Raw genomic sequence first — 27,843 nt, 5'->3', positions numbered from 1 at the left:
AGCAGCAAGCCTAAATCCCCTTTAAGCTTAGACAGAGCGGTGCAGCATCTGCCTCTCCAATAACTGTATATAGTAGCTGGATGAAGCAGCCTGTTCAGAGTTGAACTGAGCCTAACGAGCTATCAGTGAAGTTCAGTAAACAGCAGAACACACACCAAGAGAGATGCTGTTAGCATTTACTGTCTGTGACCTTTTTTCATCTGGACTCACATAGCAAATAAAAAGGAGAGTTCTCAGTTACTTGTTCTCTATGTGTTTAGTTAAGCAGCTATCAGTTACAGAGATAATAAAGGAGCAGAGATCAGTATTACCAGTGCTCAGCAGTGACCCGAAATCCAAGTTTTGAAATGAGAACTTGGCATTCAGTAGCTCATTAAACTTCTGATATAACAGATATATTTTAGCATTACTTTAGAAGTGTTATTGATTTCAATGGTGTCATATTTTTGTGTACAGTATAGTGTCATTGTGGGGGAAATTCATCTTACAGCCAAGTAAAACATAGAAAACAGACTGACCAAAGTGCATTAAACATGATCAAATACATAAAAATACATGTATACACCAAGTGACACCACAAAATGTAGAGTATGTTTAGCCACCAGCCATTCAGTCTAACGGTCAAAGGTTAAAACAACATCCCCACAACCCCCCCCCTCAATAGATATATGAGAAACTCCTCATCAGCTGGGTCATCATGAGTATTAACAAGCAATGATTCACTGTTAGACCTCTGGTGGTCTAAATCTCTACCCGGAGCGAGGAATCTCGAACTCTGTGTACAGAGGATGAAGAGGACACTGTAATATAACTCGGGTCCTTACGTCAGGTATCACTTCAAAGCCAGTGATCTTACCGGACACTTTTACTATCTGTTGCAACTATGTTTCGCAACCTGTTCTTGTCACTTATTGAGATATATTACCTGCCTATATAAGGAGCTGATTGGTTGGTTTGTAGATTTTAGGGTTTCAGAGAGAGTTAAGGATTGTTTTATAATTGTTATAATTTTAAAAAGGAAGCAATGAGCCATTTGTAAAGACAATGTATGAGGGAAATGAATTATAATGTGCATGGCCACTGCTAGCCTGTCAATCTGATGCATTGTCTTTTCAACAAGGGTCACCATGGAGTAATTCTGTAAATGCATACACAGTGGGTAATTGTTTTGAGTGTTGTAGTCAAGTTTTTTAGAAAGCTCTCTATGCAGGAAACTCCCTGCAGCTGTAATGTTGTATATACAGTATTTAACCCGACTAATCCTTAAATAAGCAGGTTTCCACCGATAACACGACTAACAAAGTGCAGTATCTGTAAAGCAAACACAATGGTAACGGAACACAATGATAATAACAAGGGAAGTGAAACATAACTGATGGAGAACATGAAGCTTCAGGGGAAGTGTGTGTGTGTACTGAATGCAGGGGGGAGGAGGGGGGGGGACACTGTGTCTGCGCTTGTATGCAAATATCCTCCGAGCACATTTGACAATGTAAATTTGAGCTTGTGCCCTAGATCTTTTCAAATAAGCATATTTTACACAACTAGTAGATCACGTTATCAAAATCAGGAGGTTAGAAGTAAGGGACAACCATCGCCACGGCAACCACTTTTATTCTGGCCAAGTCGTCGAGGCACGTGCGCTGTTGTCCTCCCGTCCATTCGATTTGTTTAACAAATGTAGCCGTGAGAGAGAGAGAGAGAGAGAGAGAGAGAGAGAGAGAGAGAGAGATGGGATGTTTTGGTGGAATCAAAACAGTGATTGGCTGGGATTGAAGAGTTCACAACAGTACCGCGCCATCTGAAATGTTGCAGGTAGCCTCCGGGTTTTACTAAAACCTCCCCCTGTCAATCACCATTATCCAAACTTACTGTTAATTATAAGCATGAGAATAGTCTGTTTACATGAAGAAACAGATATTAGATGAAGCCTGGATGTATAAATGTTAACAGCCAGGGCTTATGTCTATGTGCTCTGTATCATGAAGTCATAAATTAATAAAGTAATAACCACGGAGAGAGAAAGAGACAACCTCCTCATCTCTTATTTTAGTTGTAATATATATTTTAGAGCATTTAAATCTAACTTATTAATAATAATAATTAAAAACTTTGAATAAATCTGTTTGCCCTTGAAACGCTCTGCTGTTTCTGGTTTAATCATCACAGCAGATTATTTAGCTTGTATTTAAATCATAATATCACAGAAAAATATGATGTGTCAGTGGAATACATTAGTCCCTTAGTCGACTATTCTATCTATCAGTAGTTTACAGGCTGTCAGTCAAACAACACTTAATAATTAGTTCACATTCCTACCTTGTCCTCTTCTGTCACCTGAAGAACAGTTTCACCAAACACACTTAAACCTACACTGGCGGTTGCAGTGATGTAATAGAGCAAAGACAACACATTTACTCTACAAGTACAAGTGTGTGGCAATAACTCATCGTCATCCTCACCTCTGAGAACATTGACATTTCTATTATAACATACTCTCATTGTGACACATGCACACACACCCTCACGCAGTCACACTGGTATTTAGTAAGCATTTTTTTAAAGACAAAACATACTTGACACCGGCACCGGAGTCAACCTTTTAGACAGAATGGATGTGGCCCAACCTGTTTGTCCGCATCACTCCCTCACTTTCATATGCACCAGTAACTCCCCCTGCATCAACACACACCTGCCTGCACAACAATAGACCGGGCCATCTCACAAACAGACACACACACACACACACTGTATATACAGATACACTCAACAGTGAGAACAGACAGACACTCAAAAATATGCCGTTGAAAAAACACAGACGTTCAAGTAAACAAAACGGTGCCGTCAAAACACATGCATGCTGTTTAGGATGATACCACAAATAATAAGGCTCTAAAACACATACTTTTAATTTGAAATATGTAAATGTGAATCCTAAAAATACTTGAAGTGGCCAAACCTGAGCACTCTGCGCTATAAAATTTGATGTTTTGTTGTTTGTGTTGGGAAACAAAATCACAAACAAGTGATTTTTCCACTGTTAAATTGGCGTGTTTTACACCCCCACATCAACAGTATTTAATTTGCCTTAACAGAGTTGTTCATTGTCTTACCCTGCTGACTCTGTGGGACTCGTCAGGTGTCAAACTCTGTCTGCCGCCCGCATCCAAAACATGTAGTTTCTCCTCCCTGCGAGCCATATAACTCTAGAGTCGCACGAGTATAAATTCAAGTCTCGGTTTGCTCATGTTTTCCCAGTCAGGCCGATGCACATGTCGATATCCGCAGGCAGATACATTTCCACTGAAGATAATGGTATGGTTAGAATCTCTGTCTCTATGCTGCTGCACGGTATATTTCCTTATGACTCTGTCTCTCTCTCTCTCACTCTCCCTCCCTTTGTCTCTCTCTCTCATGTTAGCCACACCCACCCCTCCAACACTTTTTCCTTATCGCCTTTATGACCTGCACGCAGCCTGCAGTCCATATTTGTGTGCGTATATGTGTTTGTGTGTCACTGTTGATGTGGTTTTTGAATGTGTGTCGAGCATCCAAACCGCTCGCTATGCTGTATTTAAGTTACTAAGTGAAGGCGAAACGACAGATTACACATTTTTCTGTCACCTGTGATTTGTTTTATGTTGTATCTTATAATTGTTGAGGTGCAACTTCAAAACTAAAGAAACTTAAGAACTTCTATCCAAATAAATGAGTGCAGTGTAATGTGTAGTAGAGAAAACTGGTTGAAACAGCTGAGGAACTGCTGTGTTATTGTGTTTGCTGTGTTATTGTGTTTGCTGTGCCCCACAGCAACTTAGCAAGAAAGTTTCCATGATGTAACAAAGGGGAAACTGTTAAGAAATCACTTTTAAAAAGTGTTGGACTTATCTGCTTGATGTTATTGTGTTTGCTGTGTGGCTGAAATGGAACCATTTTAACTTAGTGGTCAAAATGTGCCAAGAGTTAAAAGTTTACATACATCTACTTTAATCAAACAATTAAAAAAATATATAAAAATGGCCTCCATTATCAAAGCCTTAGCTTTATATTTCTCCCTCATGCTCTCCTTGTAATAATGTCCTCATGATGCTAAATGTATATATAGTTGCTCAATCAGGAACACGTATGTTTACGTTACTGTATCTTACGTGTCAAACTGAGGTTTCAGAAAGGTTATCGACTAGATCCTCCAGATAAAAACTACACTGTGTTGAAGCTGCTGTTGTACTGGAGCCTTTAGATAGTCTTCAGGGGTTTGTTTACTGTATGCTCACGCTCGCAGGCTATAAAAGAAACAGACTCCAATGTACATAGCGCTTTTATTTGAGCTGAAAGGTGTGCCCACTGGTGTCTTTGTGTGTGTGGTCAGTATTATTGCTGCATAATCATGACTTTTCACCTGCTAGGACACCTCCGCCCTTCTTCCCTTAAGGAAGTCAAGCTGGTGTCTTTGTGTACGTGTGGTCAGTATTGCTGCATAATCATGACTGTTTACCTGCTGGGACACCTCCACCCTTCTTCCCTGAAGGAGGTCAAGCTGGAGTGTTGAGACACACCCGCAGACACTGATAGCAGAGGGTTCACCGTGGCTATTCTTATCTATTTAGAACTAAAATTATTTCACCAGACAAAACATGAATTGTTTCATGTATTTGTAAGACCTCGGTGCAATGATCTTATGGTTACCAGTATGATCTACAAAGGTCACAGCAGTGTTTGTTCAGCTGTAGACACTTGTCCTGTAAAACTGTCCTTTAGGAAGACACATAACTTCTGTGGGTGCTTTGGTCTGAAGCATTAGCTACATCACTGTTGATCCCGTCACTGTATTGTTACGGCCGTGTTATGTCACAGTCAGAAACGAAGATGTGAAAAATCCTCCGTACCCTTTTTTGACAAGCCAAATATCAAAAATGTAATATTTTTACTTTGGTTGAATTACATTTTCTCTCTGCTTTCTGAGAGATTTAGTGTACATTATTTGGTGTGATTTTGTGTATTAATATAGTATTATGAAAGCGGTGTACTTGACTTACATTGTGGCTGATAAACACACAACTATAACTGAAAGAAGAGCCGATTTAAGGAAGAATCATCAGAAAATTTACCTACATAAAACTGTAGACATCTCAGTTTAGGATCTAATAAAATAAAAATTGACGAGACTTACAACAGCTGATCTTAACTTGAAGAAACCAGGGTGAAAACTTGGACTCTTGACCACATACAGCTGACGTCTCTACTCCTGCCTTCAACTTCACATTGAACATAAAACACAGGATCTGCTATAATCATTAAACATGATTTCCCACACCGGGAATTGAACCCGGGCCGCCTGGGTGAAAACCAGGAATCCTGACCACTAGACCATATGGGACTATAGGAAACACTTGTGTCATTCCTCACTGACAGCCAGAAAGCACGTCCACGTTTAAACCGCAAACTAAGAAACAAGCAAGACAGTTAGTGAGTGAAGCTTCAGTAGAAATGCCCGCTCTGTAGAGTCTATGAGAGTATACTTAGTGCTTTCTGACAGGGACACATGTGTTTCCTCTTGATAAACACAAAGTCACCGGTCTTTTCACCTGCCAGCAGGAGCTTAACTGAAAGGGACCGACATGCACGGAGGGTCATGTTGCCCCTTTAGATCTTTACCAACTCCCACACAGGTGCTCTAACTAGCCGGTAGGAGTTGCTAGTGCAATGACAAAGAAATCCCTCACTATCTGTTCACATGCAAACACCGTAGTCGTGTTCGATGGAGCTCCTGGACGAGCCCGGATCGAGGATGTCGCCGTGGATCGACCCAGGCGGCGGCGGCACGCAGGCACCTCATTTCGCTTTAAATGTTGAGCAATCATTGAGCAAGTACAGTATCACTATGAATTTACTAGATTTAATCTTTCTGGTTCACTCACTGCTGACTTTACTTCACAGGAGTTAGCTTGGCGTTGTGTGTGTGTGTGTGTGTGTGTGTGTAAGGGGGGGCAACCCCAGCTGGAGCTCGTTTACACCGTGTCAGAATATATGTGTGTGTGTGAGAGAGAGAGAGAGTGTGTGTGTGTGTGTGTGTTTGTGTGAGGATCCATGCGTGCGTGTGTAGCGTATGTGTGTAGCGTATGTGTGTGTGCGTGTGTGTGTGTGTGTGTCCAGAGCGGTCCTGGTAATGCTGAGACAGACGGTGAGCGGGTGGGTTTATTTTTGGGTCAGTGACAGTGTGTCAATGGCCGCAGATGCGTCGGAAAGGAAGGCTCTGAGATACAAGCAAACCCTGGTCAGTGTCCCTCTCTCTTTCTCTCTCGTTCTCTCTTTCTCTCTCTGTCGCTCTTTCCGTCTTTCTCCGTCCATCCGTCCGTCTTTCTCCGTCAGAACTCTCCCTCTCAGGTTTCCGTCTGATTTTTTTAATGTCGTGTGTCTTCAGTTTTTGAATCACTTGTGTCGTTCTTGCATGACGCACCTGTATTAGCAGTGCAGACTACATTTTCATGGATGGAGCCTGTCTTTTTTTTTTTATGTGTGTGTGTGTGCTTGTCTATGAGCTGCATACTGTTTGTGTCTGTGTGTGAGTGTGTGTGTGTGTGTGAGAGAGTTGTAGGCATGGTGAAGACCAATTAGCTGATGTATAACAACAGGGTCACGCATACGGTCACGCAACAGGTGCTTAGACACTGTGTGCACTTTCCTCACCCCTGTTCTTGGCATGCACATTAACACGTGCACACACACACACACACACATAGACTCACTTTCTCACTGTCTTGCTGTTTCCTACTTTCTCTGCCGGCCACCTGTTTGCTACCCTCTCTGCGCCTCGTTTCTTAAGCTCTGGTCAGTCTTAACACATGTAGGATTGACTTCTGTGATAACCCAGTATGTTTCGTATGTGTGTTTCGTAGCGTGCACATCCATGTTTTTCTTCGCATGTTCCATCCGTGCACATCTACATGTATGTGTTTGCGCTTTTGTTTTCTTGTGCTTATACATCTCTGTGTGTGTGTGTCCATGCGTGTGTCTTAAAGAGGTGAAACCTGATCGTACATTTGCGGTGGTGATAATCTCCGTCATTCATGTAGTTACATATATGTTTTGGAACAAAGCGGCGTTTAGGGTCTTTCTGAACAACTGGAGGATGTTTATGTTCCAATAAAGAAGTCTGAACATTCTCAGAGTTGTTTAGGGATGTATATTGAAAGACTGGAAAAATGGAAACATGTATACAATAGCTTTGAAATGATAATAATAATCCTTGTTGTGAGTCCACAGTTGACATTAAACACTGTTGTGTGATGGAAAAAAAACAAACGCTGCTGCTGATGCTGCAAATCAGCCAGAAACAAAAACTGGTGCAACTAAAGAATCTTCTCACTTGCGCCTGCATTTAATATTATTTCATTTTTCATCTGGACTTTACAATATTTTTTTTTTTTTTTTTACATCAGATTGACTCAGGTTTTGTTTAATCCAAAATAAAGACTAATTTAGTCTCATTGTTTTCCATATTCTGAATTATTGCTTAAGGATACCAGTATTTACTTGTTCACTTAATGTAAATATCATGATTAAAGATGTGCAATAATAAAGCTCCCCAATATAAAAAAAATAAATCAAGTGCAATAATAATAATAATAATATCTTCATTTATATGACACTTTTTAAAAACAAAACACACAGCACAAGCACATATGAAAAATCAATGTATTTTTGAATTACAGAGTTAAAACACAATACAATGATATCAACAGATTAAGATAAAGGAAAAGAAAAGGAGAAATTAAAAACTCTGGGTACTGAACAATAAAAGGCCGTGAAAGACGACATCACATAAAAGTACATCTATAAAAGTACGCTTTTAACCTCAGAGCCTCTGGCAGGCTGTTACATCATTTTGGGGTCCTAACAGTAGTGTAATTGTGTAATCATAAACATCAGAATAACAGGTTATTTTGGAGTCTCAGTTACAAGTTTGAAATTGCAGCGATGATCTGTATGTTTGGATTATTTACGTCTGTCTCATATGAAGCTATATACTCTAATGTTATAAGCCTGGATTTGCTCCAGAATCTCTTCCACTAAAAACTCTTTTCATTTCACAGTCTGGCAAAGTTTATTTTATAAGCGTAGGAACAATCTTTAAACACTTAAACACTCTTATTTGTCTTGAACGATACACCGTCTTTGGAATAAAGTCGTATTCCTCTCTAGAAAACTGAAGGACTAATCCATACAGCTGCAGAGCCTCTGCCGTGTTGATTGGCTGGTATGTGAGGACTGGTGATCATGGTGACCTATAGAGTTTAACGATTGTTGAAACCCTACGCCTATGGCTAGTCCAGGCGGTGCAAAGTCATCTAACCTGTGTGTGTGAGTGAATATGTGAGTGTGCTTTTGAAGGCAATGCAGGCTGTGTTAACCCTCATGTTTACACTGTCACCCATGGGAGCAGAGCTATAAACAGGAATGTTACGTCACTTTTTGTCCCTTTTTGAATGGGAGTTTTTGCTCATTTTGAGTGCATTATGTGTGTTTGTCTCTGTCTCTATGTGTTCTAACCATTCAATAGTTAATGATCCCTCATAGATCCTCTTAACTTGACCCACAGACTGGGCTGAATTGGAAACCATTAAAAAAAAACACAATAAATAAATAAAAACACATAATAAAAGCGCTCCCCCGCTACTGTAATCTGTCACAAAGACAGGACACGTGGCCGGAGAGTTGGCAGTCATGTAGAGAATGTATGGAGTTAAACCCTTCTCTATTTTAGAAGACCTTCGTATGCATTAGGTTTGACTTAAATGACAGCTTATAACGGCATGTACTCACATTCAGCTGCACACACGGAGTTATGCGGACATCAGAAGGCTGACAAATGACGTTCAACGGAGTTTATTCTCACAATGTGATAAGATCCAGCTCGGAAAAAAAACATCATCACCATATATCACTATATCACCATCGCTACGTTGTCAATAAATATCTCTGAATGTCTCTCAAAGTAGAGAGTTGTTCTCTAAAAGTGACTTTTTTATTGTTTTGGTTAGAAAGTAATATATGGTTAAGATGAGGTAAATTATATATATTGTTTTTAACACTAAAAGTAAGAGTCAGTGTACAATAGAGCTGCAACGAATAGTCAATTAATTAACCAGTCCATTGACAGAAAATTAATCTGCTAACTGAATAATCATTTCAGTCATTTTCTAAGCAAAAATGACGTCGTTCTCTTGTTCTAACTTGTGAGGATTTGATGCATTTCTCTGTTTTAAATCATTTAAAAATGAAAAGCTTTGGGTTTTGCACTTTTGGTCACACAAAACAAGACATTTTTCACTGTTTTCTGAATTTTTATAGACTAAACAGTCCATCGAGTAATCGAGAACATAATCAGCAGATTAACTGATAATGAAAACACTTGTTAGTTGCAGCCCTGTTAAAAAATATAGAGGATTACAGAGTTTTTTATAAAGTGTTATTCCTTTCCTCAAGGCTATTGACAGGAAATAATGTGATATATTAGATGGACAACAAAAATCATCTCAGTAAATGTGTTTGGTATTTATAGCAGGTAATAAATGGTCAGGAAACACAGTAAAAAGTGTTAGGTGTGTAAAAACACAGTGTAATTATCAGAGGTTAGAGTTATCAAAGGGCAGAGCAGGTTTTTATTTAAAACAGAACAGAAGGCTGGGTCGTTTACGCTTAATAATGTCTCCAAAAAATGTAACAGCATACCGTTTATTAATTTAACACTGATCGTTATTTTCAGTATGTTAATGACTGTCAGTTCTTCATGGTCCAAACAGCCTTGACCTTCACCATGACAGCTACTGTTACCACAGTTTGAAGATTCATTCCACCTCTCATTATACGTATGCAGATAGTCTGTTACTGCCTGTATCTGTGTGTGGTGTGTTTATGTGTGTGTGTTTTTTATCTTTGGGTGATCTGAGTTTTAGATCTTGACAATGAGGCCGTTTTTTGGCCGATAGTCACTCCATGAAAGGCCTGTTTTAAGTCCAAGACAGTTGTTTGCATACTGTTTCTCTTTACACATGTTTTATCAGAGGATTTTATCAATGAGTCAGTCATCAGTACATTTACTACTACTCACATACATTTCCATGGCTGCCAAAGTAGTTGTTAGAAAAAAGAGCAGGTTCAAACAGACTTTTGTATCATTCTATAAAGGTTAGTACTGGGCTCCTGTTTCAGACCAGTCAGCTGGAAACTTTATGCTTTTTGTATTTTAATGGTTTGGGTGTCTCGGGGGTCTCCAGAGGGGGATTTGGGTTTTAGGGCGGATCGTGAGTAGATATGAAAAATTCCCCCACTCCCTATGATGCGTGCCAACAGATATGTTATATGATATATGTGTGATTATATACAGTATGTATTTACTAATGTGGATGTGTGACAGGTTTTTATGGTTTTGTCTGTGTTTTGTTTGTCTTTAGAAAGTGATTCTTTAGCAAACATACCTAATATGTTTTTATATTCTTACTTTTAGATACTTTGACAATTACTTTTCCCAAATTTAGTATATAGATAAATAGAGTATTTCTGCTAAACATGATTTTGAACTGATGACACATAGGAAGTATCAGAAGTCTGATACAGAAAATGACATGTAGTGTTTGTTTAGGGCTCCAGCTGTAAAACATGGTTGAATATAATGAATTCTCATAATCTAAATCAGTGATTGGTGTTGACTAGGGCTGCAACTAACTATTATTTTCATCATCAGTTAAACTGCAGATTATTTTTTCAATGAATCAATCAGTCGTTCTGTCCATAAAATGATAGAAAATAGTAAAAAATGTTATATAACAAATACAAGCATGAAATCATCACATTTGAGACACTGAACACAGCAAATATTTGATATTTTTGCTTAAAAAATGACTAAAACGGTTGGCGATTAATTTTCTGTCGATCGACTAATTGATTAATCAACTAATCATTGCAGCTCTCGTGTTGACAGTACTTCTCACACAGCACTAATGAAGTCTGTTTAGATTTCTCTTATTAAAGTCGTATAACAGCTTGTTTAGAAGAGGCCTCACATGGAGTTAGATCTCTACATAAGTAACATCACTGTGTAGGATGTGAACGACCTTTTGGCAGAAAAAAATAATATATATTTTTTCATGCATATAAGATTAGTTGGTCTAATAACATATTTCCTCATTTTTGTAGCAGAGGAAAGATTTATCACTTCAGCACTTTTCTACATATTGAGTTTTAGGTCAGCAGAAAATGAAAAAATATTTAAAGGAAAATATTGGGTGATTTTTGGCAGTGGAGTCCAAAAAAATGAGAAAGTAAAGGCAGTATCATCACAACACAAGGGTTAAAAAACATATTTCCTCACTTGATCACCTTCCTGTAACGGAGAGGAAACCTTTTTTAGTTCCTCTAGCAGGAAGAGCTGAATAACCTTTTTGTATGGAAATAAATTCTTAGCATAATTAAATCAGCAGACATTTGTGAGTTCATCATCTATGTTTTTTACTACTATGACCCACCGGCTCTGGTCCCAGCTCGGACAGTCCCAGTTGAGTTGCTCTTGACCTCAAGATACGCAGAAGTGACTGTGAGGAAGGAACTCAGTAACTGATCCTCCGTTCAGTATAACGTATGTCCACGCTGCGTGTTACGTAACTCAGCGTATGTTGGCACATTGTCTAAGAAAGAATTTTGTGAATCTGTTCTGGGCGGTTTATCTTTCCTGTTCACAAGTCCATGATGGGACCAGAAGACAGCTGGAAGGACACAGAGAGAAAGAGAGATGGGGGGAAAAAAAGAGGGAATATGATGAGGCTTTGAAAGGTACACTAATGGTGAGAGAGAGGGGAAAGAGGTGTGGGGAAGTGTAATGAGGAATATTGGATCACACCACTACTAAATTTAGCCTAGAGTAGAGTTTCACCAGCAAAGACAGAGAGAGAGAGAGAGAGAGAGAGAGGGAAAGATAAAAAGGGGGAAAGGGGGTAACGAAGGAAGGAGGTAGAGGAGTACGAGTGATTAGTAGCAGAGTAGAATTACACTGGTGAAGAGGGAAAACAGGAAGGAGAGGTGGAAGGAGGTAAAGGAGGGAATGCGTGGTTAGAGATAGATATCAGACAACATGATATACACTGTGGTGGCCATATTGGAGGTCCCCCTGTCCTGAGCCGCATAGTAGAGAACAGCTGGTTGCTTTTCCAAATATATGACTCGGACGTCTCAATCAAATCCAGTAGAGAAGGTTCATTTATGTAGTTTATTATAGTAGATATGATCAAGTCACTGCTGTAGTCAGATTGACAATAATATCAGTTGTCATCGTAACTTATCATGTATAGATTGTGTTTGTGCTCGTCACGGATGCAGGTTTTATATGATTAATGTTAATTAAACAACACACAAATAATTTTGATCGTCCTCAAAGTTAATGAAGAACAGCTATCAGGCAGTTGTGTGCATCCCAAGTGCTCGCTGTGTTCACAGCTGCATTATAATTAGTCACTTTTCCAGTTTTGTCCATCATGTGGATCAGTAGCTAATTCATGAATTGATTAATTTACTGTCGTCCCATGTAAACGTACATTTATGCAAGGTGAGAGTATATATTTATTCTGACAAAAGGCTAGATAGGGACATGGGTTGAAGACAAAACAGATCTGTAAATATGAAAACAAATCTCTTTCATTAAACAATCAACCTTAAAATTAGAACAATGCTAAATTAGCTTACCCTGAAACTGCAGCATTTTGATCCTGGTTGTGACATTTAGACTTATTGAGAAATAAGTTGTGCACAGTTCTCCACTGGACTGCTGTAACGTTTGAAAAAAAATCCGGTCTGAACAAATGAAAACTAACATGTAAATCATTCTAAGTAATTAGAAAACAACCCAAGTAGCCTAAACTATGTTTGACGCCCCCTGCTGGAGGACAAGACTCCACCTGTTGTACTTATACACTCTAGACCATGAGATGAGGTAATGCTTTGGAAAACTAGTGAGCGGACCTTTAAGTTGAGATGTTTTTGTTACACATATTATACAGATTGTAATGTCCTGATTTGGAAGAAAAAATGAAAGCCCTTAAAAGCATCTATTAGAGTAAATTGGAGAGGAAGAATTTATTTAAATCCCCACCCTTTCTGTTTGCATTAGTAAGAGAAGCCTGTATACAGTTTTTGTCTTTATGTTTAATATACAGGGGCTGCCGAGGTGTTTTTATATGAATGAAACTGTCTTGAGTCTTAAGAGGAATCAGTTTCGTGTGGTTACTTTAGGGTGTGATGTTGACAGTGTGTCATGAATCTGTGTTATGGTAAGGTGATAGTTGTCCCCTTTCCAGTGTATTTGTGTGTAATGCCCTTGCAGTCATGAGTGTACAGGACATGTCAGGAACAATTTGTAATGAGAGAATCCGCACTGAGCATCTTTTGGAAATGTTGGTTTTGAACCACGTTGTGCACTCATAAAAAAACACATGTCCAAGTCTTGTGTATCAGCAGGACAACAGTGTGTGTTATAACATTAAACAGTACTGCCTACCAGGTCAAGTCATTACTGGCTTCTATTATTTGAGTCTGTGTCGGCATCCCGTTACAGCACATTGTGTCTTAATGCTCCTCGAGTTTCACTGTGCATTTACCGTCATCTCTGCTCACACAGCATCCCCAGAACTATATGTACGTGTGTGTGTGTGTGTGTGTGTGTTTGTGTGTGTGTCTAAATCCATCCATCCATCAATCTGTCCGTCCATGAACCTGCTAAATTAGAAGCTGTTGAAAGGTTACTGCCCGAACATCCAAAGTGTCAGCACCAGACACAACTTACCAGCTTGTCACTTGTATTCCTGGAGTGCTATTGTCTGCTGTTGATGTACTAAGAATATATATCAGCGCTGGTGGAATATTTGTAGCGCAGTGTTGGAATATCAGGCAATGCTTCAGTCATGTGGATCGATGGATAGTTTCTGATTAACTGTGATAGTTAGTGATGGGAAAATGACTTGATGTCCTGCTGCACATTAAACTCCCAATACTCAGTATTATAGTCAGTGCTGCACAGTGGAAAGTAATGTATTGTATATATTTCTGGGCTTCATTGTGTCTTTTCTCACATTGAATCTTTGTACATCATGAGCAGGACGGTGCTGTGTAGTAGTTTTGTGCATTTTATAAAGAATGTTTGTCATGATTAGACTGTCTTGGATTGCTACTGATTGCTTGTCTCTCTTCTTCTTCTTACAGAGTATGTTTTTTTTTGTTTTATTTGTTTTGTTTTATATCTTCATGTGTATGTTTTTGTTTTGATTTCTTAGTGTGTATGTTTGTGTATATTAAGTATTGTGCACATATGTCAAACCACTCTCCCTCTGGGGTAATAATAAGTTAATAATAAGTGCAGCTTGCACATAACTAGAATCCATATGTGTTATTGGCATTTATGTGTACAGACTGAATCAAAATGACATGAAAGCCTTTTACTTTCACATTTGAACCTTTATAACTTTGCTGACCTCTGGTGTCCCCATGTAGTATTGTTTCATGTTTACACTTAAACATTTCATTATAAAACAATTGCGCCACTTTTCACAGTAGAAAAACTAAAACCAATACATTGCACTATTTTATTGATCAGAAAAAGCAGGGAATTTACTAACTCTACACTTTCTTCAGTATAGATTTTTTTGGTCTTTCTGTAACTACATTACTGGTAATAATGCAGAACATATACAGAACCTTACCTCCACTTATCTACCTAAACACTAAGGAAGCGCTACTACAAGTTTGTTTGGAAGAGATAGAAGTTTATGACAGTGGATAGTAAGTTAAAGCAAACTATACAGAGGTGTTATTGTAATGTGCGATAATTAGTCAATTAATCGATTAGTTGATCAAGAGAAAGTTAATCTGCCACTATTTTAACAATCAGAATTATTTCAGTTATTTTTCAAGCAAAAATGTCAAAGGTTTGATGGTTAAAGATTCTCAAATGTGATGATTAGCTGATTTTCTTGGTCTCACATTATGGTAAACAAAATCATTTGGGGTTTTATATTCTTGGACAAAACGACATTGAAGTCAACTGATATTGATATTTTTCACAGTTTTCTGATTCTTTTTATAGACCAAACAATTAATCAATTAATTGAGAAAATAGCTCTCAGAAGAATCTATTATGAAAAAAACTGTTAGTTGCAGCCCTAGTCTATTTAAACTGTTGAGGAGAAAAGAAAGAATATATGTTATATAGTTGAGAGAGAGAGAAGAATGTAATGTATGTCCTATAATGTCTTGGATATAGACATTATGGGACATAATGTCTACATCCATAATGTCTATGGATAAAGAGAAGGACAAAACAAATGAAAGAGGGCATCTCCTACTGAAGGGGTTGAGATATCTTTGCAAGGGAGAGAGAGAGAGAGATGAGAATTAAACTCTTCCCCAGATGTCCCGGCCAATTTTCATGGAGTGTGTCCAGAGGTGATAAATCTCGAGGCAGAGCCCATGTTTCCGCTTCCATTAGAGCTGTTTGGGTCGACACGTGGTCCCGTCTATTTTTAAATTCAGCCTCTCTCTGCCAGGGTGCCAACAGGAGAGTACTATAACACTCCACATTCTCAATTGCTCTGGAACAGCTTGTGCATGTTTACGTCTAATGAATGACTGCTGCATCTTTTAGTATTTCCTCTCTTCTGTACTAATTGATTGAACGGATCGCTTTACCGATTGATCGATAGCTCTATGGAGAGTACCAAGAACACCACGGAGGCTCCCGCAGACGGGAGGCCACGCGCCTACTGACCGAGAGACAGATCAAGAAACATGGCAACCATCCCCACGGCCACGGGAGGTCTCGCCACGGACACGGCCGCCGTGGTCACGGCCAGAACGGATACCACGGTCGCCACGGACACCAGCATGGCTATCACGGCAGGCATAGAAACAGGCGCCAGTCCAACATGGAGGGGGATACTTCTGGAGAGCAGACAGCTGAACCCGACTTTACATCTTCACTAAAGAACAAACGCTCGTACTCCAAGTGTAGAGGTGAGCAGTCCAGAGGAGAGATGTGAAAACCAGTAAAAATAAGATGCTTTTTGTAAGCTTTTGTGCCATTTGCTTTCATCAGACTGCATAGCATGGGTGCAGCGGTTCCTCGTGACCAGGTTAGGAGAAGATTGGATCTTCCTTGTTATGCTGGGCATCACAATGGCACTGGTCAGCTGGACGATGGACTACGCTAGCGCAAAGAGCCTGCAAGGTAGGACTGCAGAGGCCGAACATAAAGGAAAAGCAGGTGCAAAATAGGTCAGATGTTCTTTCTCTTAGTCTCTGAATATTCTTATGTTTTTTATACTTGTCTCATTCCTTTACCTTCCATCTCCTTCCACTATCCTCTGTTCTCTTTCGTAGGGCTACCCCTGAAAAGTCGCCGAGTCGATGCATCGGTCGATAAATCCCTGAGTCGACCTGCATTTTTTCAGTCGAATCGCTCCCTTTTTTTTGCTGACTTAAATACATAACTGTGATGAAAACAGAGCAAATCTGTTTCCTGCTACTAGCTCTGGCGCTAATTACAGCGAAGTCGGCTAACCACCTGTTTAAACAAACACTGAACACTTTTTATTTCTCTGGCTGTGGAAATCGGGCGTTTTCACATCACAAATGATGAATAACAGCATTAAAGTATGAGCCACCCCCCCTCCCTCTACCGAGTCATGTATCGGTCTGAAGTGCCGAGTCGGGGACAGCCCTACTCTTTTGCTTCACCCTTTACCTTCGCCCACTCTCCTGCCATTCATCCATCCCCATTTCTCTTCTTTCCAATCAATCTAAATCTTTCTTCCACTTCTCCTTTACCCCCCCCCCTTCCTCTTCCCTCCAATCCTCTCTCAGCTTATAAATGGATTCACGGGGAGCTGAGGGGGAACATCCCCCTGCAGTATCTGGCCTGGGTTTCTTATCCCCTGCTGTTCATCCTGTTCTCCTCCTTCTTCTGTCACCTGGTTGCTCCTCAAGCTATCGGTCTGTACCTCTTTTCTCTCTTTTTCCTGCTCCTGCTCATCTGCCTTTAGTCTTTTGTATGCAGAATGGTTACTTTAAAAGATTCAAGGTTATGGAAGTGCTTTGAATCAGATCAGTTTCCAGCTTTTCACATGGCTTTCCACTGCGCAGTTGCTCTAGCATTAACAGGACCTCTTCGTCGTCCTGTCTCCCCTCTGAACAATCTCTGTCTCGCCTTCTGTCTCAGGTTCTGGTATCCCAGAGTTGAAGACCATCCTGAGAGGCGTTGTGCTAAAGGAATATTTGACCATCAAGGCCTTTATTGCTAAAGTCATTGGTCTGACTGCTGCTCTGGGCAGCGGCATGCCTGTAGGCAAAGAGGTGGGTGAACTTAGATAGAGCTGGACCATCCAATCTCTCCCTATAGCTTTTTTCACTCTGTCTGAGCATTGAAACAGCAGATGTGGTTTTCTGTGGTCTTGTACTGTCTGTACTTCTTTATAACATAATTTAACTTGATTGTCTTGTGCCCTCCTCCCGTGCTCAGGGTCCGTTTGTGCACATTGCCAGTATCTGTGCGGCCGTTCTCAGCAGGTGCATGTCTATCTTTTCAGGAGCTTATCAGGTAAGCTGATGTCAGGAAAGGTTTCCATCTACATTCAACTATGAGTGGAATTATAAAAGAATGTATAAGATATTCCTTCATCTTTATGTTTTGTTTTTTTTTCTCCCTCCTCCTCCTCTCTGGATCAGTAGAATCCATACTGTTATACAGACATCCTGACAGTGGGCTGTGCTGTGGGAGTGGGCTGCTGCTTTGGTACTCCACTTGGAGGTACACAACCTTTTGCCTTTTTCTTATTCTACTGTTGTTGTTGTTGTTGTTGACTCTTCTCTTCCTGAATGTATATATGATAGCCATCTCTGCACTAGGTTTTTTTTAAATTTCCTCAGCCCATATTGTACACTCTGACACTTAGGAAACTGTGATGGTAATGTTTCTTGGTTTTAAATGCTGATACAAGTTGAAGGAACCACTAAAATGTGCCATTTTACAGGAAATACAAGGACAGAGGTCATATTAGAATTTTAGAATATCACCTTATTTGCAAATATTTCTCTGTTGCTATGAATCAGTGCCTTGTTTAAGTTCTTACCTGTTAAATTAATGTTTCTTTTTCCCTTTTTTCTTTGTTCATCAGGTGTGCTCTTCAGTATAGAGGTGACATCCACATACTTTGCTGTGAGAAACTACTGGAGAGGATACTTTGCTGCTACATTTAGTGCCTTCATATTTCGAGTATTATCTGTATTTAACAAAGATGCAGGTATGGATGGGAGAGAAAGATATCATATATGTATAAACACTATTTATATAGCATATTTTCTGTTTTATTAGTTGTAGTATCATCACAAGCACTGTTATGTCTATAACTTGACAGTCATTGTATTTGCGTGTACGTGAGCTAGAGGGCGCCCTTACTTTAAGCAAACTGTTGTATCTGTTCAGTGACACTGACATAATGAAAGTACTGTAGGCACATTGTGTATTTTCCACTAGATGGTGTTGTCCTCTACCACATGTAGCAGCTGGGTGTTTAATGCATGACTCAGGTCACCCGAGTGTCTCTCGCAAGAATATTGAAATGAGTCTTTGACAAACCAAGAAATATATTTGCTCATCTCACTGTGCCAACACTCTCCCGTCTCATTTAGTTACTAGTAGTTTGAACAATACTGCAAATCATACCGCCCAGTTCTGTATGCAAACAGATGCTGAAATGCTGAGAAAAGCACCAGTACCCATGCTGTCTTTTTAGTCTTCTGGAATGAAATACTGATGGTACAAATGTCACCTTCTCATCTTCATTTTGCAGTTACCATCACGGCTCTGTTCAGGACAAATTTCCGCATGGATTTCCCCTTTGATCTGCAGGAGCTACCTGCTTTTGCCATCATTGGGTGAGTGACTGGAAAACTGGAAATCCTTATATTTTGATGTGTGTGTGTGTTTGTGTAGACTTCCTCATGGAGATGATAAATGCAGCAGTTAATAAGTCAAACTTTATGCAAATGTAGCATTTGAGAGACGACGAGAGAATCCAATTTACTAGTTCACCGTTTACCTCGAGGAAGGAAGGAGAAGCTCAAAGAATGAAGATGAACACCTTCATGTGATGATGCTCTGGACTCATGTACTGTATGTCATAATGTGAAGAGTTTATTGCCAAAAATAAAGAGCCACTATGTTGTTATATGTATGTATTGTATCTTAATGAAGTAATTAGAGCATTTACTAAAACTAATTAATAAATTACCTATTTTGTTACCTTAGATTGAGTCCTTTATATCTACACATGGAGCAGGTCCTCTCACACAGAGCCCACCATGTTGCACCTGCATGTTTCTACAGTAGCCCAGAACAGACAAACCAAACATTAGCTCTAGAGAGGACCTTTCATGCCACCTTAGGTCCTATACAGGCTTGAAATGAAGTGGTATTCAGTTGGTTGCAATCTGCAACCTAAGTGCTAGATGCCACTAAATCCTACACACTGGTCCTTTAGAGGGTGTTGCAAATGAACAGCTGACTTAATTTGGCTAATGTGATGTTTATTTGTTTGTGCAGGATCTCCTGCGGTTTCCTGGGGGCGTTCTTCGTCTATCTCAACAGACGGGTGGTGTTGTTTATGAGACGACACAACGCCATGACCCGCTTCCTGACCAAACAGTGAGTTTCTGTGCATCAGAAGGGCCAATATTTCACACATGAATAAAGCTTTTAAAAATTAGATTTATTGTTAACTTAATATAAAATTGTAATAATGTTAGTCAGTTAAATCAGTCATGAATGCAGTGTATGAATGAGTGAAGTATGTGGTGCATGCAAGCAAAGCAAAACAAAACAAAACCAAAGTCTAACTCATCTGGATGGTTGAGGCCTGGAAGGAAGAGAGAGAAAGAGGTTAACACAGAAGACACCTAAATAGGCTGTAGGCCTAAACTGCCGAGGTTCAAGTAGTTTCCTGATGTCCTCTCCAACCCCGCCCACTGGCTCCTGAGCCAAGAAGCCAAAGCGACCTCTTAAGCAAAAGGCAAAGGGGACGTCACACCTTGCAAGGCAGCTGGATTCGCGATGCTGATTGGTAGTGCAGACACATACCTGACAAGATGATTATCGCGTGATGTCTTGATCTCATGAATCCAGCTGCCTCACAAGGTTTCCAGGTTTAATTGGGATTTTGAAAGTCGAGGATTATTATTAAAGTCTGTTTAATAACCAAGTTTGTCTCCCATCGCAGCCGACTGATCTTTCCTGCGATGGTAACTCTGGTCATCGCCACCTTGACCTTCCCACCTGGGTTCGGACAGTTCATGGCAGGAGAGGTCAGCATTCATATCTATTCATATCTTGTCCTCTTCTACTGCCTGTTATGTCATGTAAACAAAGGAGAATACAGGGCATGTGAATCTGTTTGTACCTGCATGCAACGCTGACAGCAACAGAGAGTTGATGAGCAAAAACCAGCAGCAAATGTCACCCCACAAAAGCAAACAGCGGTAACTAATTTACATGTTTTAAAACTCAACCAGGAACATATATTTATTTAAAAATGCAGCTGCTTAAAAACAACACAGAACAAAGTGGCCATGAGAAATAATAACCCAAAAAGGAAGATTTTAACAGCAGGGAGAAACCTGCACTCAACCAGTGAGCTTTTAGATCTTTTGTCTCTTTGGTTTACTTTGTTATAAAGGGTTTAAAGCGACTTGATTAAATAAGCCTGCTCTGTTCACAGGATTTTGGGGTATTGAAGTTAAAAAAAATTTGAATGTGACCTCTCGGTGCCACAGGGAGACACCGCCTCGCGCACCTTTGAGATACAAACAGCAACAAACTTTGATCAGGTATCGGTATGAGGATGAGTTCACTTAAAGGGGAACTCCACCGATTTTACACATCAAAGTCTGTTTACAGGCCTCGGGGAGGACTATTGCATATGTGAAAAGTAGTAATAAAGCCTTTATTGGCTCCAGAGGGAGCTGTGTGAAATCTCTTAAATTTGAAAAGAGAGAAGCTGCCAGACCTCTGTAGCGCGCACGCCACAAATCTGCTTGAGGCTACACTAGCATAATATACCTGAAACTGAGACAAAAACATAAATTTAGGAGTGTCTGTTGAAGGGGACCTGAAACTATTAGAAAATATGAATTCAGCTGCTGGCAGTGCTGTACTGTGACAGAAATAATAAAAAAGAAAAGAACACTTTGTCTTTGAGTTTGGATGCCAAAAATGTCTTTCTAAAGCAAAGCAATCCATGATGGGAAGCGGTCATGTGACAGTAACAGAGGTATCGGAGGAGAGCATATTATAGCCTACAGTAGGTGATGTTACATTGTCAGCTGCAACACAAGATGATACTGGACAGAGAGCTGCAGAAACACCCTGAGTCTACAACAACTGCTGATACGTAGAAGCCGCAGCACCTAAATATGACAGTGAAAATCATAAAATCTAAAAAACCTCTCAGTAAATTGGCAGCCAGGATGATAATATGGTTAACAGAACATTAATTTTGCATTTTTTTCCTTGTGAAGAAAGTCAGACTATCTGTTCACGACCTGTACAACGAGGCCTAAATTCACAAATCATACCTAAGAGAAAATTCTCTATATGAGAATATTGATTGAATACCCCAAAATTGTCTTAAATTACTCGTACGTGCCTCTTAACCCTCCTGTTGTCCTCGGGTCAATTTTGACCCGGGAGGACAACAGGTGCCATTATGTGTCATTCAGTGTCATATAAAATAATTCATAATTTCTTAGTCAGGATACTGTTTTGAAACCATTTCAATTTTTTTGATGATAGCACATAATGACACCTGTTGTCCTCCCGGGTCAATTTTGACCGGTTTCAAAACAGTATCCTGACTACATAAGAAATTATGAATTATTTTAACTACAGTTGAGATCAGAGGAAAATGTGTTGATGGATTATGGCAAACTGGTATATGACACATAATGACACCTGTTGTCCTTCCGGGTCAATTTTGACCTTAATGACACTTGTGTCATTAAGTGCAGGTGTCATTAAGTGCTGTCATCAAAAAAATTGAAATGGTTTCAAAACAGTGTCCTGACTAAGAAATTATGAATTATTTTATGTGACACTGAATGACACATAATGACACCTGTTGTCCTCTCGGGTCAAATTTGACCCGGGAGGACAACAGGTGAGTTAAGAATGAATCTGTTTGTATAAGTAGTTCTGTTGCATTAACTTCGATACTGTTAACTGTCTATCTCGAGTCTGACAATGTTAAATGCTGAATTGATGAAGTAACTGATGAACTCTTTGGAGTGTGTAAGAAGCATAAAAGGATGTTTTATATTAAATCTACAGGAGACATGACAGATCCATTTCTGCACAGCTTGCCCAAAGCCAAATTTTCGTTCAGTATTCTGGCAAAGTGGAACAGCAGGTTAGATGAAGTTGGACACCCTAATGTTTTTGATAATCGGGATTAACAGTCGGGGTATGAGCTGTAAGAGCTGTTGCTTTAGCATGAACCAAAACCAAAATCTATACTTGAATATTCAGAACACCATCAGCTTATTAAATCTGCGGTGTCAGTGTCTTGCGTTTCTGCATGAATGGAGGCTTCGTGTCTTGTAGCCTTCACTGACGTGTGCACAAAGGGAGTTTTAAGGTGAAAGCTCAGACAGCCACATATCAACAGCTCAGCCACCCAGAGCTAACAGCTAATCATGTGTATCACAGACGCTCAAGAATAGAACCACAAAGTGTGAACCAGGTGTGTGTGTTATGTGCTGTTTTAAGTGCATGCAGTTTGTGTGCATATGTCAGCGAGCAACACCTTAACATGTTTTTTTTTTGTGCCCTTCGGTGCATGTCTTTCACACCCACGATTGTAGAAACGTCTCACACCTTTTTTTCTAACAAACGCACAGCATTGTTTTAACACAGAAGGGGGAGTGAAGTGATATCTCAATCTGAATCAAATCTAACCGGATAGCACTGCGCAGAGCGACAGAAGAGGCAGCGCAGCGAGAAGAGATTAAACGCTACACAGGTCGCGACCCAGACGTGAACCCGCAACTTCAAAAAGACACAGGGAAAGCCTGTCATTATATCTCTACCGCGACCCACAGCAGCCTTTCTCACACAGCCCATCCTCTGCAGTTTCCACTCACACACCCAATGGTGAATTTCAGGTCCTCGATATTCAACTCAAGTCAGGAGGTACAAAAGTAGAATGACGTTGGTGTTGTTTTTGTTTTTTTTTGCCCCGGCAGCGGCGTTATGCAGATGCAAGAGGCGCCGCTGCGATTTGTGTGCCTGTGAGCAAAACCGGAGGAATATATGCAAATGTGGAGCAAAAAATGATTGAAGTGAATTCGTCAGTCATGAGTCATCTAAAGAGAATGAGTCATTGGACACGGCCACCCGTACCACTCTGCTTTCAGCTTTCTGGATGACTTCCTGCCTGTTTATCCCACTTGACATTCTCCCTTCTCTTCACTCTCTGTCTCCCCTTTATTTTTTATGTCTTTACTCACTTTCCTTTACTCTCTCTTTCTCTCTTTCTCTTTTTTTTTGTCCTCACTCTCTTCTCCTCCTTTTCTCTCCTGCCCCCCCCTTCCTTAAACTTTCATTCTCTCCCTCTTCATCCCTCTCTCTTTGGCTTCCTCTCCTCACTTCTCATCACCTCTCATATCTCAACCTTTCTTTCTTTCTCTCTCACCCTTCCACCTTTTCACGACCTCTTTACTCCCTTTTTCTTTCTCCTCTTCATGCATCTATTTCTCTATTTATTTACATCCTTTCTCCCTTTTAATATGTTCTCCTCTTGTCCTTCCCTGCCTCCTCTCCTTCCTCTCTCCTCTCATTTTTTTCTTCTCCACTCTCCCTTCCTCCCTCTATGTCCTTCCCTTTTCCATCTTTTCCTCTCTCTTCCACCTTGCTTCTCCCTTTTCTCCCTACTTCCTGCCCACCCCATCACACCCTCATCATATTCCCTCCTTACTCCTTCCTCATCTGTTTCCCTCCTCTCCTCTGCTTCTCCTTCCTCACCTCTCCAGTTGATGCCCAGGGAGTGTATCAACTCTTTGTTTGATAACTTTACCTGGACGAAGATTTCGGGGCCCCCACTTCCGCCCGGTCTGGGTCGTTCCGCCGCCTGGCTGCACCCCAACGTCAGCGTCTTCATCGTCTTGTTGCTCTTCTTCCTCATGAAGGTCCGTGGCATCTGGGAAATGTATTGTTGGGTGTTTGTGTGTGTGTGTGTTTGGGTGTCTTTTCCAGATTAAATTTGTGTGAATTTGTGCACCAGCCCTTTTTGTCTATTTGTGTTTTTTGTCTATTTGTGTGTGTGTGTGTGTGTGTTTGTGTGTGTGTGTGTGTGTGTGTGTGTGTGTGTGTGTGTGTGTGTGTGTGTGTGTGTGTGTGATTGGCTCCACCTGACGTCAGCATTTTCGTCATCATCCTCCTCTTCTTCATTAGGGGCATTTGTTGCAGGTCACTCATGTCGTGTGTCGGTGACAGGGACATAGTGTGCGTTTGTTTGTGTTTGTGTGCGTGTGTGTGTGTGTGTGTGTGTGTGTGTGTGTGTTTGTCTTCTTCCTTTTCTTCCTGTCCAAGGGCACCGGCCCTGGCAGGCTGCCAGCAGTTGTAGCTTTCTTATGCTTTCTTAAAAGCAGCCACACACACACACACACACACACATGCTGGAGACCAGCATTCCTGCGATGCTCTCTGTTGTTCACTTCAATATTTTATGAGCAGAAATATGTTCGTAAATCTGGTCTATGGTTGACTGTGAATCAGCAGAAAGTTCACGAAACTATCAAATCTGTAAAAAAAAAAAGCATATATGGAGAAATGATCAGTAACACACCATAAACAAACCATATCAATGTGAAGCACAGACACAATGCAGCCACTGAACACTAATGAGCAGTTTGTCATCGTAGGCGCATACAGATCAGAAATGTTCAAGACAGCATGAGGTAACTAAAGAGTTTCAGGGTGGCCGAGAAGCCTGATGGATCACTAAAGCTGCCGGTCATTTATTGGCTAAGAGAGCAGCCTAGAAAACCAGACACACTGCATCTACAAAGACAACAAGAGCCGAAAGCTGAAGCTTACTGACAAGGACAATTATACAAAAATGCAAACCTTGTACTGTATGTATAGAGTGTGGAACTTAATTATGTTCATTCGCAAATGGCGACTTAACACTTTAAACTCACAAACAGTATGATGTGTCTGTATACTGACAGCTGTCCGGTGGGTGTACAGCAGTGTTGAGGAACATAAAAGGAACATAAAACATTTTTTTAACACCACACTGAAGTGCAGAAATCACCTGAGACACTGTTGCAGTTTTTCCACAGCCTCATTCAGCAGATAATACAGTATGACAAGACAGAAAACCAGGGTAGCCCTTCTCTTTATTACTTACGTACTTAAGTTATATTTTAAATATTTATATACTTGATACTATAGAACATTTTTCTAAAAAAAAAACTCCATAAAACAAGAGTGAACAGAAATTCCAAACCTGCTTGTGACAGTAACGTAGTTTGGTTGCCACCCAGTTTTTTATCATACCAGTAACCAGTAAACTAAAGTTATCAACTTTGACTCAAGACACAAACAAACAGCTCCTCTGAAGGTAAAGAGTAACCTTCCTCGTGCGTAGCCTCATGATATTCATACAGTCTGTCCGCCCCCAGTATCGTTCTTCATTTAGAAACGGTACGACCAGAGCTTCCCAGTTCAAGCGTCTCGTGTGAAAAGCGCAGACAGACAAAGCGCAAAGTCTGGTCTCTAAATACTGTGAGTCCTGACCCGCCTACAGTCTGTCTGTTGCTGCAAGAAACAGCACCAAGCTGTTGCTGCCTCCTGTTTGATGAGAATCCGCAGCGTCTCAAGAGCTCAAGCAGAGAACAGCCAAGAAGCCGGTAACTGGGAGAGCAAATCAAACCCGCTCCCTTCCATACTGTCAGGCGATCTTTATTAAAAATCTGATAAACAGCTGTGATGTAATGGCCAGCATTGTCAGGTGTTGTGAATCATAATTTAAAATTACTGTCCGGTAAAGTTAAATTTTTGGGATTGAGCTCTTCTTCTTCTCTGTTTTTCTAACACAAGCAGGGTTTGTCCTGAGATTCAAACACTGTAAACAACAAACTGCTGTCAATTAACTCTTAATTTTGACTTTTTGTCCTAAAATTTCAAACTGGCCCTACATAATTTGTCTTAGATCGGCTCTCTGTGCAGTTAAGTGTTATTAGATTTCACAAAAGTCAACCTCACTCTGTTTGTTGTCCCGCTCTAAGGTCAAATTAAGCATAAATACCACATAAATAATCCTATCAAAAGCATATTAAAGCCCGTCACTCACTGTCACACACCGTATCGGTTGAGTCACGGTGATTCTCAGCCGAGCAGAGCGGCGCCTTGTAGTGAAAACTCGATTCAACCAAAAACTGAGAGCAGCTGGCTGGTTAAAAACTCTGCTCACAACACAAACACAACACACACACACACACACACACACACACTCGCAGTGTTCCCTGCTTTTCCGTCACCCTCTGCTGCTGTCAGCCTTTCTCTAATACGCTCTCAAACAAACACTCTCTCTCTCTCTCTGTGTGTTTATGTTTCTCTCTATCGCCCTACACAGGATTAGACTCTCTATCTGGCTTTGTCTGATTTCTGTCCAACAGATAAGCGAATCTTAAGAATATCATGTCAAATGAAGTGCGGGTTCGGTACATTTCCAGCCAGAGCTCAGCTATAGTGAAGTTTAAAAAAGATATTGTGAACACAAGGATGCTTTCACACCGACAGCTCAGTATGTCTTTAGTAATAAAAAGCCTTTTTCTTTTTTAATACACTGTGACTGTTCCTGAACAAGGTGTTCTGAGACTGCGTTTCAAGTATTATAATTATCCTTATTATAGCTGGAAGACAATGAACGCGCTCATGTGTTGATATCATGTTCTGTGACAAAACGCCTCATTAATATAAGCAGAGAATAATTATTTTTAGGAGGGTGGTGGTTACATTGCTCATCCAGTCCTACATTGTGTTCTGGCACCAGTGGTAACTGGTAAACATCTGCACTTTGATGTTGAAAGCGTTGCACCAACCTACCGCTGAACACAACAACTGTAAACAAGTGTGAAAGACGGCCAACAGCGATAAAAGGAAACTAAATTTGGTTACACAAATTTATCCTGGAAATGTTTTGTTTGTTTTCTTTATCGCATATAGACGACCCCTGATGATTCAAATCATCAAACAATGCAGAATAACAAGATAACTTTTACAAACCGAGTCTCAAAATGACTCAAAATAACTGTAATGGAAGTAGAGATGGAACCAGCGTGACTTGTTTCTGTTCACCCTCAGCTCCAGCGCTGAATGTTTGCAAAGTGGGATAAACTATTGTTGAACCAGATGGTGGCACAACCTCCTCCACCGCCGTCCAGTGTAATTAACTCTTCATCTGACAGCGCAGCAACACAGGAGAGACGCTTCATGGTGCAGGAGGATTTTAGAAGTGAACAGGGTGCACATTTTTTTATTTCTCTGACTCTGGAAATTAGACTGAGATGATGAGCAGAACAGAGGCATCAGTGTTGTCAGGTTGTAGGTTGTTGTTGGATTAAAGTGAGGGTGTGCTGGGCTGTACTGTAGCTGGGCAGACAGATAAAACAACAAGCACAAATTAAAATACAGAAGTGGAGTGGAACATACCCCTCTGCTCTCTTTGGTGTTTATGCTAGCGAACTGTA

At 40.4% G+C, this 27,843-nt stretch overlaps 1 protein-coding gene and 1 non-coding gene across 2 annotated transcripts in view; one reads left to right on the top strand and one right to left on the bottom strand.

The window, feature by feature from the left end:
• The window catches only part of LOC121912555 (chloride channel protein 1-like), a 51,786-nt gene that overhangs the window by 5,308 nt on the left and 18,635 nt on the right, over positions 1-27,843 (top strand). The window contains exons 3-12 of the mRNA XM_042434751.1: positions 15,744-16,053; positions 16,136-16,267; positions 17,258-17,391; positions 17,558-17,635; positions 17,767-17,845; positions 18,213-18,338; positions 18,888-18,972; positions 19,640-19,741; positions 20,313-20,397; positions 24,118-24,273. Coding sequence (XP_042290685.1) covers positions 15,744-16,053; positions 16,136-16,267; positions 17,258-17,391; positions 17,558-17,635; positions 17,767-17,845; positions 18,213-18,338; positions 18,888-18,972; positions 19,640-19,741; positions 20,313-20,397; positions 24,118-24,273 — 1,287 coding nt within the window. The remainder of the gene's footprint in view (positions 1-15,743; positions 16,054-16,135; positions 16,268-17,257; positions 17,392-17,557; positions 17,636-17,766; positions 17,846-18,212; positions 18,339-18,887; positions 18,973-19,639; positions 19,742-20,312; positions 20,398-24,117; positions 24,274-27,843) is intronic.
• trnae-uuc lies at positions 5,306-5,377 on the bottom strand. Its single transcript has one exon. It is a non-coding gene; the product is annotated as a tRNA-Glu (tRNA).

This window comes from Thunnus maccoyii, chromosome 15 (assembly GCF_910596095.1).
Source record: "Thunnus maccoyii chromosome 15, fThuMac1.1, whole genome shotgun sequence".
Taxonomy (NCBI): Eukaryota; Metazoa; Chordata; class Actinopteri; order Scombriformes; family Scombridae; genus Thunnus; species Thunnus maccoyii.
Note: the sequence above shows the minus strand (reverse complement) of the source record. Positions and strands in the feature narration are given on the sequence as shown.